The following is a 15726-nucleotide window of genomic DNA, read 5'->3' as shown; positions in this document are numbered from 1 at the left end:
TAATGTAATTAATTTTGCTATCATGGGTGAGGCATTTAACAAATTTCTGCTCTAGTCAACATGACCATGTTTTGATATTGTTATCATTGTTAGGTTTGAAACATATGAAATTAGCACTTTTGAAGGTAAAAAAAGGTTAAGTACTGAGACATCATTATGACCACTGTACACAGTGTGGATCAGAGAGGTTTACATGGGCAGCTGGACTGCTTAGCTGATAAAGGGCTGGGCTGTATTTCAACCCTACTATATTTGACACCAAACACCTGCTCCATCCAAACAGGAAAGAGGATCCTGTAACTTTTTCAGTTTTCATTTTCTATATTTTTAGTTCCTAAATTATGGGGCAGAGGCAGGGAACATGTAGACAAAAGTCTATGAAAATAAAGTTGGGACGTGATCATAACTTATAGAGAATTCTAGCCTTTTGAGTGGCTACTAAGACATGGCATAGTCGGTTGTCCATCATGTTTCCTTCCTCCTTCAATTAAATACTTATTATTCCTACTATCAATAACCTCAGATATGCAGATGACACCACCCTTATGGCAGAAAGTGAAGAACTAAAGAGCCTCTTGATGAGAGTGAAAGAGGAGAGTGAAAAAGTTGGCTTAAAGCTCAACATTCAGAAAACAAACATCATGGCATCTAGTCCCATCACTTCACGGTAAATAGATAGGGAAACAGTGGAAACACTGGCTGACTTTATCTTTGGGGGGCTCCAAAATCACTGCAGATGGTGACTGCAGCCATGAAATTAAAAGACACTTACTCCTTGGAAGGAAAGTTATGACCAACCTAGACAGCATATTAAAAAGCAGAAATACTACTTTGCCAACAAAGTTGGTTTAGTCAAGGCTATGGTTTTCCCAGTGGTCACATATGGATGTGAGAGTTGGACAATAAAGCTGAGCGCTGAAGAATTGATCCTTTTGAACTGTGGTGTTGGAAAAGACTCTTGAGAGTCCCTTGGACTGCAAAGAGATCCAACCAGTCCATCCTAAAGGAGATCAGTCCTGGGTGTTCATTGAAAGGACTGATGTTGAAGCTGAAACTCCAATAATTGGCCACCTCATGTGAAGAGTTGACTCATTGGAAAAGACTCTGATGCTGGGAGGGGTTGGGGGCAGGAGAAGGGGACGACAGAGGGTGAGATGGCTGGATGGCATCACTGGCTCGATGAATGTGGGTTTGAGTTAACTCTGGGAGATGGTGATGGACAGGGAGGCCTGGCGTGCTGCGATTCATGGGGTCGCAAAGAGTTGGACACGACTGAGTGACTGAACTGAACTGAACTGAGGGGAAAAGAGCCAGATAATAATATATCTAGGAAAGGAGGAAAGCAGAGAAGGAGAATAGGAACACTGGATTTGGAGGGTAGCAGTTTAAAATTAAGGTCATCTAGCAAGATCTGGAGAAGGAAATGGCAACCCACTCCAGTATTCTTGCCTGGAGAATCCCATGGATGGAGGACCTTGGTGGGCTACAGTCCACGGGTCGCAAAGAATTGGACATGACTGAGCACTTCACTTTCATGAAGATCTGAGTGGAGAAGGCAATGGCACCCCACTCCAGTACTCTTGCCTGGAAAATCCCATGGACGGAGGAGCCTGGTAGGCTGCAGTCGATGGGGTCATGAAGAGTCAGACACGACTGAGCAACTTCACTTTGACTTTTCACTTTCATGCATTGGAGAAGGAAATGGCAACCTACTCCAGGATTCTTGCCTAGAGAATCCCAGGGATGGGGGAGCCCGGTGGGCTGCCATCTATGGGGTCGCACAGAGTCGGACACGACTGAAGTGACTTAGCAGCAGCAGCAGCAGCAGCAGCAGCAGGAAGATCTGAGAGGATGTAACATTTGATCAGAAACTAAAAAAAAAGAAGCAGCAGCAAGCACATGGAATCTATATCAGGACATATCAGGCAGGAAATGGCAAGTGCAAAGGCCCTGAGGCAGCAACCTGTTTGCTATGTGTCAGGATAGTGTTCCTGAGACGTAATAGGAGATGAAGTCAGATAGTAAACAGAGGTATGACTGGAAGAGGTCCTGATCTCTGAGCGTCCCATAATCCATTCTAACTGCGTTAGTAGCCACTAGAGAATACAAACCCGAAACAAGACATGATCTGACACACTGTAAAAGCATCTCTTTGACTACTATCTTGTGAACTGACCACAGGAAGGTGATACCAAAACAGGCTGACTGGCTACGAAGTCATGCCAATAAGGCAGGCAAATGATGTTGATGCTTTTGTGGACCAGGATGATGGGGACAGATCTAGTGAGCAGTAGTCAATTAAAAAAAAAAAGGAACTGAGTGTATACTGATCTGACAAATAGGAAAATCTATAGAATTGACTGACTGCCAGACCAACAGGATTTGCTGATATGACTGACCAGGTGTAAAAGCAAAACTGAGGAGACCAAAAAATCCACCAATACCTATAAGTACACCTGACTTTTTCTACTAAATGTGATGCTACTTTTCATATGATGTACTGGCAAACTTAACAACACTGACCAATGGAAAAATGTCACACTATTAAATATCGAAAGAAATAATGACAGACTACCTAATTCACTGAGAGTTAAGGACAAACATCTTATTCATGTATCTTGGAAGAAATATTCTTTAACATAGAATAAAATTTGAATGTAAAACAGCCATTCATTAGGGAAATACATTAGCAGACATGATTTCATTAAACAACGTACTCAGTTCAGTTCAGTCGCTCAGTCATGTCCGACTCTTTGCGAACCCATGAATCGCAGCACGCCAGGCCTCCTTGTCCATCACCAACTCCCGGAGTTGACTCAGAGTCGCATCCATCGAGTCAGTGATGCCATCCAGCCATCTCATCCTCGGTCTTCCCCTTCTCCTCCTGCCCCTAATCCCTCCCAGCATCAGAGTCTTTTCCAATGAGTTAACTCTTCGCATGAGGTGGCCAAAGTACTGGAGTTTCAGCTTTAGCATCATTCCTTCCAAAGAAATCCCAGGGTTGATCTCTTTCAGAATGGACTGGTTGGATCTCCTTGCAGTCCAAGGGACTCTCAAGAGTCTTCTCCAACACCACAGTTCAAAAGCATCAATTCTTCAGTGCTCAGCCTTCTTCACAGTCCAACTCTCATGTCCATACATGACTACTGGAAAAACCATAGCCTTGACTAGACGGACCTTAGTTGGCAAAGTAATGTCTCTGTTTTTGAATATAGTATCTAGGTTGGTCATAACTTTTCTTCCAAGGAGTAAGCGTCTTTTAATTTCATGGCTGCAGTCACCATCTGCAGTGATTTTGGAGCCAAATAAAATAAAGTCTGACACTGTTTTAACTATTTCCCCATCTATTTCCCATGAAGTGATGGGACCAGATGCCATGATCTTCGTTTTCTGAATGTTGAGCTTTAAGACCACTTTTTCACTCTCTTCTTTTACTTTCATCAAGAGGCTTTTTAGTTCCTCTTCACTTTCTGCCATAAGGGTGGTGTCATCTGCATATCTGAGGTTATTGATATTTCTCCCGGCAATCTTGATTCCAGCTTGTGTTTCTTCCAGCCCAGCATTTCTCATGATGTACTCTGCATATAAGTTAAATAAGCAGGGTGACAATATACAGCCTTGACGGACTCCTTTTCTTATTTGAAACCAGTCTGTTATTCCATGTCCAGTTCTAACTGTTGCTTCCTGGCCTGCATACAGATTTCTCAAGAGGCAGGTTAGGTGGTCTGGTATTCCCATCTCTTTCAGAATTTTTCACAGTTTATTGTGATCCACATAGTCAATGGCTTTGGCATAGTCAATAAAGCAGAAATAGATGTTTTTCTGGAACTCTCTTGCTTTTTCCATGCTCCAGCGGATGTTGGCAATTAGATCTCTGGTTCCTCCGCCTTTTCTAAAACCAGCTTGAACACCTGGAAGTTCACGGTTCACGTATTGCTGAAGGCTGGCTTGGAGAATTTTGAACATTACTTTACTAGCATGTGAGATGAGCGCAATTGTGCGGTAGTTTGGGCATTCTTTGACATTGCCTTTCTTTGGGATTGGAATGAAAACTGACCTTTTCCAGTCCTGTGGCCACTGCTGAGTTTTCCAAATTTGCTTGCATATTGAGTGCAGCACTTTCACAGCATCATCTTTCAGGATTTGAAATAGCTCAATGGAATTCCATCACCTCCACTAGCTTTGTTCGTAGTGATGCTTTCTAAGGCCCACTTGACTTCACATTCCAGGATGTCTGGCTCTAGGTGAATGATCACACTATCATTATCTTGGTCATGAAGCTTTTTTTTGTACAGTCCTCCTGTGTATTCTTGCCACCTCTTCTTAATATCTTCTGCTTCTGATAGGTCCATACCATTTCTGTCCTTTATCGAGCCCATCTTTGCATGAAATGTTCCCTTGGTAGCTCTAATTTTCTTGAAGAGATCTCTAGTCTTTCCCATTCTGTTCTTTTTCTCTGTTTCCTTGCATTGATCACGGAAGAAGGCTTTCTTATCTCTCCTTGCTATTCTTTGGAACTCTGCATTCAGATGCTTATATCTTTCTTTTTCTCCTTTGCTCTTTGCTTCTCTTCTTTTCACAGCTATTTGTAAGGCCTCCCGGGACAGCCATTTTGCTTTTTTGCATTTCTTTTCCATGGGGATGGTCTTGATTCCTGTCTCCTGTACAATGTCACAAACCTCATTCCATAGTTCATCAGGCACTCTATCTATCAGATCTAGGCCCTTAAATCTATTTCTCACTTCCACTGTATAATCATAAGGGATTTGATTTAGGTCATACCTGAATGGTCTAGCGGTTTTCCCTGCTTTCTTCAATTTAAGTCTGAATGAAGGGATGGAGCCAAAACAAAAACAAAACAATGTACTACATGACTGATAACTCCTTGAGGCAAAGGGTAAGCCTTCTTTTAGTCTCAGCCTAGTCTGTCATATCCAGTACATAGTAGGTGTTCAATGATCTTTCAAAAAAAAAAAAAAAACTGCATGAATCCAAATTTTTCAAATATTTTGTTAGGAATCATGTGTGTTACATGCAACTGAAATTTTCTGTACTTCCTCACATATGAGCTATGCCCTTATGTTTATTTTTCAATGAACATATTATTCCTTGTTTCAGAGTTATCTGGATATAAGCCCAAAACAACGAAAATATATTATCATGCAGGAGAAGGCAATGGCACCCCACTCCAGTACTCCTGCCTGGAAAATCCCATGGATGGAGGAGCCTGGTGGGCTTCAGTCCATGGGGTCGCTAAGAGTCGGACACGACTGAGCGACTTCACTTTCACTTTTTACTTTCATGCATTGGAGAAGGAAATGGCAACCCACTCCAGTGTTCTTGCCTGGAGAATCCCAGGGATGGGGGAGCCAGGTGGGTTGCCATCTCTGGCGTCACACAGAGTTGGACACGACTGAAGCAACTTAGCAGCAGAATCATCTTTATCTGTTCTAGGCCTGCTCATGAGGGCAAGAAGTGTGACTAGTGCCTCCTTAGTGCACCTTATAAGTGTGGTGTATTTATTGCACTAAATTAAATAATGAAAATCCTATTCCAAAATACAAATAAATAAAAACCATTTACTTCTAGACAGTCTGCTTTATAAAGCATCTTCATTCAGTAATGCTTTCTCTGCTTCTCCTGTAATAGTCTCCATTTAATATACTGGTCTGAAATTGAAGCATTTATAAGCTGGTGGAATGGATTAAAAATGCACAGGACTGAGATTTGTTTCTCTGACCACTTTAGAACTGGTTTCTCCTGAAAAAAATCAGAGGAATTATTTTTGCAGAAATCCAAACTAAAAAAAAAAAAAAAGGCCATTTCACTGACAAGAAGAATCACTAAAGAATATAAACATATACTTTCACATAATTTCTCAGTTCAGTTCAGCTCAGTTCAGTCGCTCAGTCGTGTCCGACTCTTTTCAACCCCATGAATCGCAGCATGCCAGGCCTCCCTGTCCATCACCAACTCCCAGAGTTCACTCAGACTCACGTCCATCGAGTCAGTGATGCCATCCAGCCATCTCATCACATAATTTCTAGATATGTTTAATTAGTGGAGAATAATACAAACTCAGCAAAAGACTCTAAAGTGATTATTTTACTAAAGCAATTATTTTATTCTAATAAATAACTTCAGAATTATAAAGCTTATAGTTAAAAATATTATTTAAATTCTGTATAGAAAATGCATAAGTCAAATAATAATTTTAGATATTAAGTAATTTTACTTAGTAGATATTTTAAAAACATGAAATACACCCCCAATAATAATTCTTACTGGAATTTAATTAAAGTACTAATTTGATAGTCCATTAGTACTATAATACCTTTGGATATACAGGTCAGTAGACAATTTTTTTCCCATTTTAATAACATTCCCTAAAACTACAGTGATTTATTCCTGTGAGCCCAGTGATTTAATCCAACTTTGAATTAAGTGTCTCTCTATAATTATTCTCAACAGGTTATATTATTAACATATATTACTTTACTATATATTATTTTATAATGTATAACTGAAAATCTTTAAAAATATGGACCTTACTAGTACTGCATTAAAGTGGTATAGGAAAAAAAAGTGCAATTCTGTATTATTGATTTCACCATCTATATTCTGTAACTTGGGGAAACCAGAGCCACAGAGAAGTTATGTGACTTGTTTAATGCAAGTTGCATAAAAGCTGGAACTAGAAACAGAGTGTAGACGCCAGGTTCTACACTGGCGAATTCCAGGAAAAATCAGATCTTTTCTGGTGTTTTTTATATCAGTTGAAGAAAGTAATTAAGTTATTATCGGAAAAGATAAGGAGCCAGAGGGGAGTAATAAAATACTTGAGAACTTGTACATGTTAACTTTAGCAGCTTATTAAATTTTTAGCAGGTAATGGGAAAAATAGATAACACAAAAAGTTTACAATCAATATATGCAGCTGTATTATAATGTAAATTAGATACTTAAAACTGATTGATCACTAAAATTTTGATTATATAAACTGAGTTGATTACCTCCTATTATTTCCTAGTTTTCTAAAAGTGCAGACAAATATTTACAGACGTGCTAAGTAAAGCCATTTAAAGAAACTTTGAACTGAGAAAAGGTATTACTATAGAATGAGCTTATGCTTTTCTAATGATAAAATTAGTAGCTACATGTTTTTATTGGTTGGTTTCATTTGTTTTGATTTGATTTCAGACTTTGTTTTAAGCTGGGTTTGGCAAGAGCTTTTGTGGCTCAGAGGTTAAAGCGTCTGCACGCAATGCGGGAGACCTGGGTTCGATCCCTGGGTCGGGAAGATCCCCTGGAGAAGGAAATGGCAACCCACTCCAGTATTCTTGCCTGGAGAATCCCATGGCCTGAGGAGCCCGTTGGGCTACAGTCCACAGGGTCGCAAAGAGTCAGACATGACTAGGCGACTTCACTTCACTTTTGACCCCATACTATTTTGTCAGCAGGGCTAAACAAGCCTGAGGCTATCACTGACAAATTTAAGATTCAAATCTCACAGAAAGCAAAAGAGTAAAGAAAAAAAAAAAAGCAGACTGAGTACAGAGGGTAAAAAAACGGAATGTGGAAAAGAAAGAAAGAGAAAATGAAATAATTTTACATTGGTGGTAGAGCGGAATGAATTCTGCATCAGTCCTGTAAGTTACTGATCCTGATATAAAAGATAAACAGGTAGACACACAATTTGCAAACAGAAATTTTTCTTACCAAATCGTTTTAAAAATCAAAGTTCGGATTAGAAACCTAAAAGGAGTTACTAATACACTGTTCTGGGCTTCCCTGGTGGCTCAGATGTTAAAGAGTCTGCCTGTAATGCAGGAGACTCAGGTTGAATCCCTGGGTCAGGAAGATCCCCTGAAGAAGGGAATGGAAACCCACTCCAGTACTTTTGCCTGGGAAATCCCATGGAAAGAAGAGCCTGGCAGGCTATAGTCCATGGGGTTGCAAAGAGTTGGACACAACTGAGCAACTAACACACACATACACTACAGGTCTTCTAAGATACTTTCAACCTAATGGAACAACATAATTATCCAAAGTCTTTAAATAAAATATCCAGGAGTCGCTTGATTTGCAGATTATTTTGAATGCATGGAAAGCAAGTATTGAGCTACAGCCTTCGTAAGGATGGGAAGGAGACTGGCACCAAGAGGGCCTCTACCCCAGGAAAGCCTACACAGAAGCCATGATCTGCACTAAACAGTTGAATCTGAGTATTCAGTCATCACACTGTCTACTCATGCCCGGATTTACAAAAGACACACACAAACATCTCAGCAGTCAAGTGATTCTGTGGATTAGCTGATACCCTGACATCCAGGTGTCATCACATTCCAGGCCCCACTCAAGAGATAAGGCTGTCAGCTCCTGTGCTTTAAACTGGGCCTTATGCAAACATTCTACGCAGCTTCACGACCTGTGATTCTATGCAGCATCACTTACTTGTCAGCAAAAGGAAAAAGAGGAAAAACAAGCCTGAAGTCTCCGCATACCACAATACATTTCTGCTTGTAGTACAGAGCTCCACTGGCCTACAGCTGTAACAAAGACGAAAAGCAGCAAGAGACGCAGGCAGCTGCTGAACAGTGAGCTGAAGTGAGGTGCTGGATGCCGGATGAGTGACAGAGAGCACGTACGGGCGCAGAGGAGCTCAGTGTCGACAGGCGCCGCACAGCTCTGGCATTGAGGGAAAGAGCAGCAGGTGGACCAAACTGTAGCACACCTATTAGGAGGAAGTAGCTGGCTCTGAGCAATGGTGCTTTGCAGGCTAGGAGGTGGAGAGGCATTGCAGCACACAAGGACAGGCCCGGGACACTGGGGCGACAGTCACAAACCACAGGATAAGTCTTGACACGTACACAGAGTTGAAAGGGCCACTGCTCCGTATCACAGGCCTTAGGTATGCCCACAGCCACGGAAAGCAGTATCGTCAGCACTGCCCCTTACTCATCAAGGGCTGCTGCTGCCAGCTGTTTGATAACACTAGAAATTAATTAACTCATGAGTTGGTAGAAATATATTCAAAATGGAATGACTATTTCAATAATTTCGGACCTAAAAGATCACATTTTGAAAACATCAAGAATTCTATACTTCTTTAAAGTATATAATGGTGTGTTATCATCACAGTGCTTCTATGGCGATAAATATGCTTCATTAAGATGCTCATTTGTTTTTAAACTATTAATATCTCTCCATTACACTCAGTTTATTGATACAGCATTAGAGATAACATTTGGTTTTTGAATCCAGGGCAAAATTAGGAAGTTGCTCACAAGGTCAACATGAGGAAGTCAAGTTGTAGTGTTGGAGGAAGAAAACACAGGACCAGAAGCTTTTTACAAACAAGAGCTGTAAAGCAACGCCAAGTTCCCTTAGGGTGACCATGAGCTTGGGGAGGAACATGTTGTGGTTATTACTAAATGCTAAAGGTTTTTAAGAAAAAGAAAATAAAGAGACTTTTAGATATGAAGTGCCTATATCTTGGGCCTCACTTTTCCAGTTAAGGTTTCTTGATATTTACTGAACTAAATGTAAGGAATAGCTTAAATTATAGCACAGATTTACGTAAAGCACACAAAAGAGTAATTTGACTGAGTTGCTGAAAGCTCTTGAATAAAACTAGCTCACAGAGAGAGGGGGAGCTCAGACAAATAGCAGGCATTTAATATATACTCCCTAGTGAATGAAGAAACTGAGCCTAAATACAGATCAAGAGTAACAGGGACTGAGGCCACTCGAAAGCCAAAGGCCATTTTAAACGGAAACTAACAAGCAGAGTTGAAGGAAAATGGGTCTGTTCCAAATCCTGGCTTTCCAGGTTCCACTAAATGGAAAGGACCATTAATCATCTACCAATTAAAAAAAGAATCCTAAAAGAATCCTATGATAAACCATAATGGAAAAGCATGTTTAAAAAAAGTCTATGTGAAAAATGACAACTAATGAGAATTTTCAAACATCCGTAGATCTTATTACTCTAAATGTACTTCAGGTAAGGTAGTGACCCAGAGAGTTAAAACAAAATAATTTTTAAAAAAGCTACACACAACTGCTAGTCTTTCTCTTCCTCCAGAAGAGGTCAGAAAATGGCACTCTGCCATTGGCCCCCCTGGTTTCTTCCTTTGGTAGGTCGCCGTGCTGTGTTAGGGTTCCCCACCTCATTTTCTTTACAGCGTCCCTGCCGGGTTGGTCCTTGGGCACGGCCCAGAATGTGATGCCACTGGCACAGGCAGCATGTGATACAGTGTTCAAAGGATCGGCCACCAGCACGGGAAGATGCAAGTCTAGGTGCCACCTTAGGCAGGGCAACCAGAAGGAAGGGATGGAGAATGCGGCTGCACAGAGGAGTGTGCTATGGGATTGTGTCTTGAAGGTGTGTTAAAAGGTGTGGTGCTTCCCCCTGATAACAAGGTTGTATACAGAAAGGAAAGAGCTGAAAAGTGTGTGTTTGGAAGACATGCAACTTTGTGGACAGGATATAGTCTCGTAGTGAGGGTATCATCTTGCTCAGGTTATATACCTGATCAGTCTCTGTGCGCTCCTGGACGTTGTTTGTGTACCTTTGGGCTCTAACAGAGCTGGGCCATAAACACACTGCCTACCAAGCTATTCAGAGCTATGGCAAACTCTGAGGTAAAGAGAAAAAGAGTACAGTCATTCAGATGAATAGATATACTAGGGCCGTCCTGAAAGCCAGTGCACTGATACATGCAGAGATCCCCACACAATCGTATCATCACCATAGTCAGTTCAGTCAGTTCAGTTGCTCAGTCATGTCCGACTCTTCGTGACCCCATGGACTGCAGCACGCCAGGCCTCCCTGTCCATCACCAACTCCCGGAGTTCACCCAAACCCATGTCCACTGAGTCGGTGATGCCATCCAGCCATCTCATCCTCTGTCGTCCCCTTCTCCTCCTGCCTCCAATCCCTCCCAGCATCAGAGTCTTTACCAATGAGTCAAGTCTTTGCATCAAGTGGCCAAAGTACTAGAGTTTCAGCTTTAGCATCATTCCTTCCAAAGAACACCCAGGACTGATCTCTTTTAGAATGGGCTGGTTGGATCTCCTTGGAGTCCAAGGGACTCTCAAGAATCTTCTCCAACACCACAGTTCAAAAGCATCTTCAGCACTCAGCTTTCTTCACAGTCCAACTCTCACATCCATAAATGACCACTGGAAAAACCATAGCCTTGACTAGACGGACCATAGTAAATATGTTAAAAATATTTGACAGTTTTATATACCACCTGTCTTACAGTAAAAATGACAGTGTGAGTGATCGTCCAAAGGGTTTTCTAGACTTAATGTTTTCTGATGTCATTCAGTATTAAAAAGGTTAACTGCCGAAAGACTGTTGAGTCTTAGAGAGAACACAAATGAAGCCTGATGTGTTGTATCTACGACTCTGTGGCCACGGCCACCCTAGGAAAATGAAGCAGACATGTCAATTTATTCATGGAGTTCAAGGAAATGAACCAAAGCATTTTGGGCTCAGTTATCAGGAGGACATTTCTTTTGATCTCAATATTATGCTTAATTTCTCTAACATTTGGTGTGTGAAGACTCAGCCTAACTATAAAGACAAATACTGTCTCAATTTGTGAAATCCCAGAAGAAAGATGAAACCAGTATCATTGTGATTTCAAGATAAGAAGTGTTTTCTGAGAAGTATTGACATAATTTCATTTCACCAAGTAAATATACGCTATGAAAGTGAGACTGTCAGGGACTCTGCTTACATCTTAACATTTTCACAGATTAAAAGCAATCATCCTAAACTAATATGCAGCACCGTGAAGAGTCTGATTCATGTGAGAAAGACCACATATTGTGATCACCTAAGAATAAACGTATTCCTTGGAGGATGACTTGCATACAGTAAGGTTTTGGTATTCTCCTAATTATTTAGTTATTTAAAGATTCAGTCTCACCAGTGGATAATGCATAAGCTATTTCTTCCTTTTGATTCTTGCTCAAGAGAAGAATGTAAAAGTCATATAAACATTTTGCTTGACTGAAAAAGCTAATGAATCCAAGATACTTATAAAGATGATGCTTTCTGAATCACTGGGAAAGCTTATTGGCACATCTGCTTAAAAAAAAAATCTTTTTATCTAATATGACTGGCATCAACGATTCACAAAATTACTTCAGTTCAAATTTTAGTTAAGAGACAAGAGAGAGATGAATAGACCTACCAAATAAAATCCTTTATACAGCTATCCACCTTTCCATTGTAGAAAATAATGACTGACTACCTCTAGCAGAGCTAGGTCAGTGCGCTAGTAATATAAAGAGAGACTGCACTTCAATAGTATCAGCTGTTCTGTTTGACCGAAGAGGAAGAAGTCAGCAGAGGTGACTCGCGGTCTATAGTCATTTTAATTTCCCAAATTGCCTATATGTCTCCTTGACCTAAGAATTTCCAGGTTCTTTATTCTGCAACATGAAAACAAATTTTCAAAATTGTATCTTACCAATGCCACCTAAAGAATAAAAGCCTATGGTGATACTTTTGGTGATAGGTAATAATCTCTCCAGATAATATTTAATTATCTGATGAATCATTCCTCTTAGTTTGTGTTTTACACTTCTTTTCCTTTAACACTTCTATTTTAAATATCTCTATTTTTACCATTCTTTTTCTGGAATTGCTTTTAGACAGCGGCCTGTAGAAACTGCAGATACATGCAAGAAATTTAAAAAAAGAGTACAAAATTGCAGAAATAACTGCAGCGGAAGAATCTGCCTGACAATGCAGGGAACACAGGTTTGATCCTTGGCCTGGAAGATTCCACATGCTGTGGGACAACTAAGCCCACGCTCCACAACTACTGAGCCCATGTGCCCTAGAGTGCACGCCCTGCGATGGGAAAACCCACTGCGATGAACAGCCTGTGCACCGCAGCTAGGCAGCATCCCCTGCGCGCCACGACAGGAAAGCCCAGATGGAGCAGCAAAGACCCAGTGCAGCCAAAAGTGAATTTAAAAAGAAAAAACGCAATTGCTGCAAGATTAACTTCTAAAACTACCCTGAGGCCCCAAACAAGAAAATTAATTGCCATTGTGTGTTTAGTATGTGTGTGCAGAGGCACTGAGGAGATGCTAGTAAGGGCACAGGCAAGGACTCCCATGTGGAGCTAAGAGAACCTGTGAATGGAGTGAATGGCAAGTGAACTGAATGGAGATCGAGAATATGGTGGGAAAGTGCACGGAAGTCTAGGTTTAGGAGGCTGCCAATTTCAGAATTTCACTGAAGCCCACTTGAGACCACTGAAAGTTTAGGAAAAACGGTTATTCTCATACTCCACTTTCAAATATAAGTTATTTCCTAGTCAGGCATAAATCTTTTGTATTACCTTTTAGACTGATATATTTACAGTTTGATATTATGATCCCAAACACTCATTACTAGTTTTACATCACAATATTCTTGAATATACTACGTGTTATATATTGTTTCAAGATAGAGAAAATAATATAATATGAAGAAAATTGACAAAATCAGGATATATAATTAAAATAATGTACTTATTAAAAGACAAGTATTTTTGTGTTTTAGAATAGGCCTAGTTCCTAAACTTATTAGTTATTTGAAATAAATAGTTCTCTTCTGATGTATATGTAACTGAGTTGGGATTTTCTATTTCTGGTTTAATCATACCTTTCACATCTTCATCCTCAATTGTTGTATTTGAGCTCTCAGTTGACTCCTGTTGAGAAGAAAACACATTTAAAGTTGCAAATCATGAATAGCTTGACTTTTCTTTGTTAAAAAAAAAAATTGGCGAGTGATGTATGTATCATGCAAAATTCTTCAGCAGGCTGTGTGCATATGCTGACATGCAAATGGACAAATCTGTTACGTGGTCTTAACAGAAATAAAATGCCAAATGCTGCAAACATTTCAAAAAGGAGGACTCTGGTTGCCTAACCCCTGAAGCATGATAAATTGAGGCGATGTGTAGACGCAGCCAAAGTATGCAACTTATTTTAAGAGCCGTGTCAGGACGTGCTGTGTTACAGTGCCCCATAAGGTGTGCTTCCATAAGGACTTATCAGAAGTTGAATATATCAGCTTAATGGATTTGAACCTTAAAAGGAACATTATCTCCCCCAAATAATTAGCAATCAGTCCCCTCTTTGTCTAAGGCACGACATCAAGCAGTAAATTTGTAAGCTATTTATCGGCCTGACTTCTTTGTAGAGAGAAAAAGCATTTCATTGAGTCATTTGATGAAAAAGTTAAGGGTAGCACTAAGAAAAACTGAAAGTGCTTTTGAGAAGAATTTCCATGTTTGTGATCAGCACAATGGAATTATATGAATAATTCACTTTCAAGGAAAATTAATTTTTTTCTCACTCATTTCTAAATCAGAAACTGGCTGTTATTGATAAGAAACTTGCTCCCATTATGAAAAGACAAAACTATTTCTTCGTAAAACTACAAATGAAACTGCAGGTTAGTAAGCACACTTAAATGGACACTGTAGCTGCCAGTATTAAGATCTGTTCCTTAAAATGGTTGATAAATTTTTTCATTAATAACATAGTAATAAAATACTTCTAGCAAAGAAATTTAGTAATATTCATAAGAAAGAGACAATTTTCTACTTAGGATGATTAAAGGCTACTACTGAAAAAAATTGGAAACTTCTAACCAATAGATATATGGTCAGTGATGAAAAACAAATTTTGGAAAATGATGCAAACATTCAGTGCACTTTTAGAGATTCAATATTCAAAAAATGATTTATGTAACTATGATATATAATAGTTACTCCAAAGGGACAGACTAATCAAATATATATCCAGAGTCTCCACACACACAGAACCAAAGCCAAGAGTCTTCATGCGTTTCTTAATGTGACCTAGCGTTCAAATTTAAACTCAAGATGAGGGTAAACCCATGCACTGCAAAAATAAACTAATTCATGTAAGCAAGAAATATCATGCAACAGCGCTTACAAATGACAGAGCTAGAATTATCGAAGTGCCCGCTCCAGCTGCTGGGCTTGGTCTTTCACTTGCTAATGATATTGAAAATAACTGTTCTTGTGTGTGATGCTCCTGACTCTCTGGAGTCTTTCAGGGGCTTTAGAACATTTAAGTGTCATGACTCTAAACTACATCTCATGTTAAGGAATATAACACTTCATTTTTTTTTTTACTTTAATGATTTTAATGTTAACCAACTAAATGTTAAATCAGAAGAACTGTTTTCTAAGACTTTAACACTGTTGATAATAGTAAGGAAAAGTAACCAGCGACTATACTTTAAACATTTGAGAAAGATCTGATGAAGTATTTATTTCCTTCCCTTAGAGATGTAATAATGGATGAGAAGTAATAAAGTGAAAAGATGGAATACATTCAGAAACTGTCTCCTTTCATCCTACAGATGTGTACACAAGTAGTGTAATTTAGTTAATATGCTGTGCAAACAATTTACAGTGAATAGGAAACACTTTCAGGAAAAGTTTGGATTAGCCAAAAATTTCATTTGGGTTTTCCCATACCATCTTAATGGAAACCCGAATGAACTTTTTGGCCAAATGAAGAGTTAAATGTCTGTTTAATGAAATGCATACTTCAACAAAAACAAACATACTTCACAAGAAGTGAAACTCCCTGATTCTCCTTAAATTCGTGCCAAACAACAAAAACACCACCAACAACAGGGAATTAAAAGAAAAAAAAAAAACACAAAAC

General features: G+C 39.6%; 1 protein-coding gene across 29 annotated transcripts in view; it reads right to left on the bottom strand.

The window, feature by feature from the left end:
- The window catches only part of CAMK2D (calcium/calmodulin dependent protein kinase II delta), a 320633-nt gene that overhangs the window by 24577 nt on the left and 280330 nt on the right, over positions 1-15726 (bottom strand). For all 29 annotated transcript variants that reach the window (XM_069593410.1, XM_069593426.1, XM_069593413.1 and 26 more), the window contains one exon: positions 13679-13727. In XM_069593410.1, coding sequence (XP_069449511.1) covers positions 13679-13727 — 49 coding nt within the window. The remainder of the gene's footprint in view (positions 1-13678; positions 13728-15726) is intronic.

The sequence above is a fragment of the Ovis canadensis genome, chromosome 6 (genome assembly GCF_042477335.2).
Source record: "Ovis canadensis isolate MfBH-ARS-UI-01 breed Bighorn chromosome 6, ARS-UI_OviCan_v2, whole genome shotgun sequence".
Classification (NCBI taxonomy): Eukaryota; Metazoa; Chordata; class Mammalia; order Artiodactyla; family Bovidae; genus Ovis; species Ovis canadensis.
The sequence above is the reverse complement of the archived record's forward strand: the minus strand, read 5'-3'. Positions and strand labels throughout refer to the sequence as shown.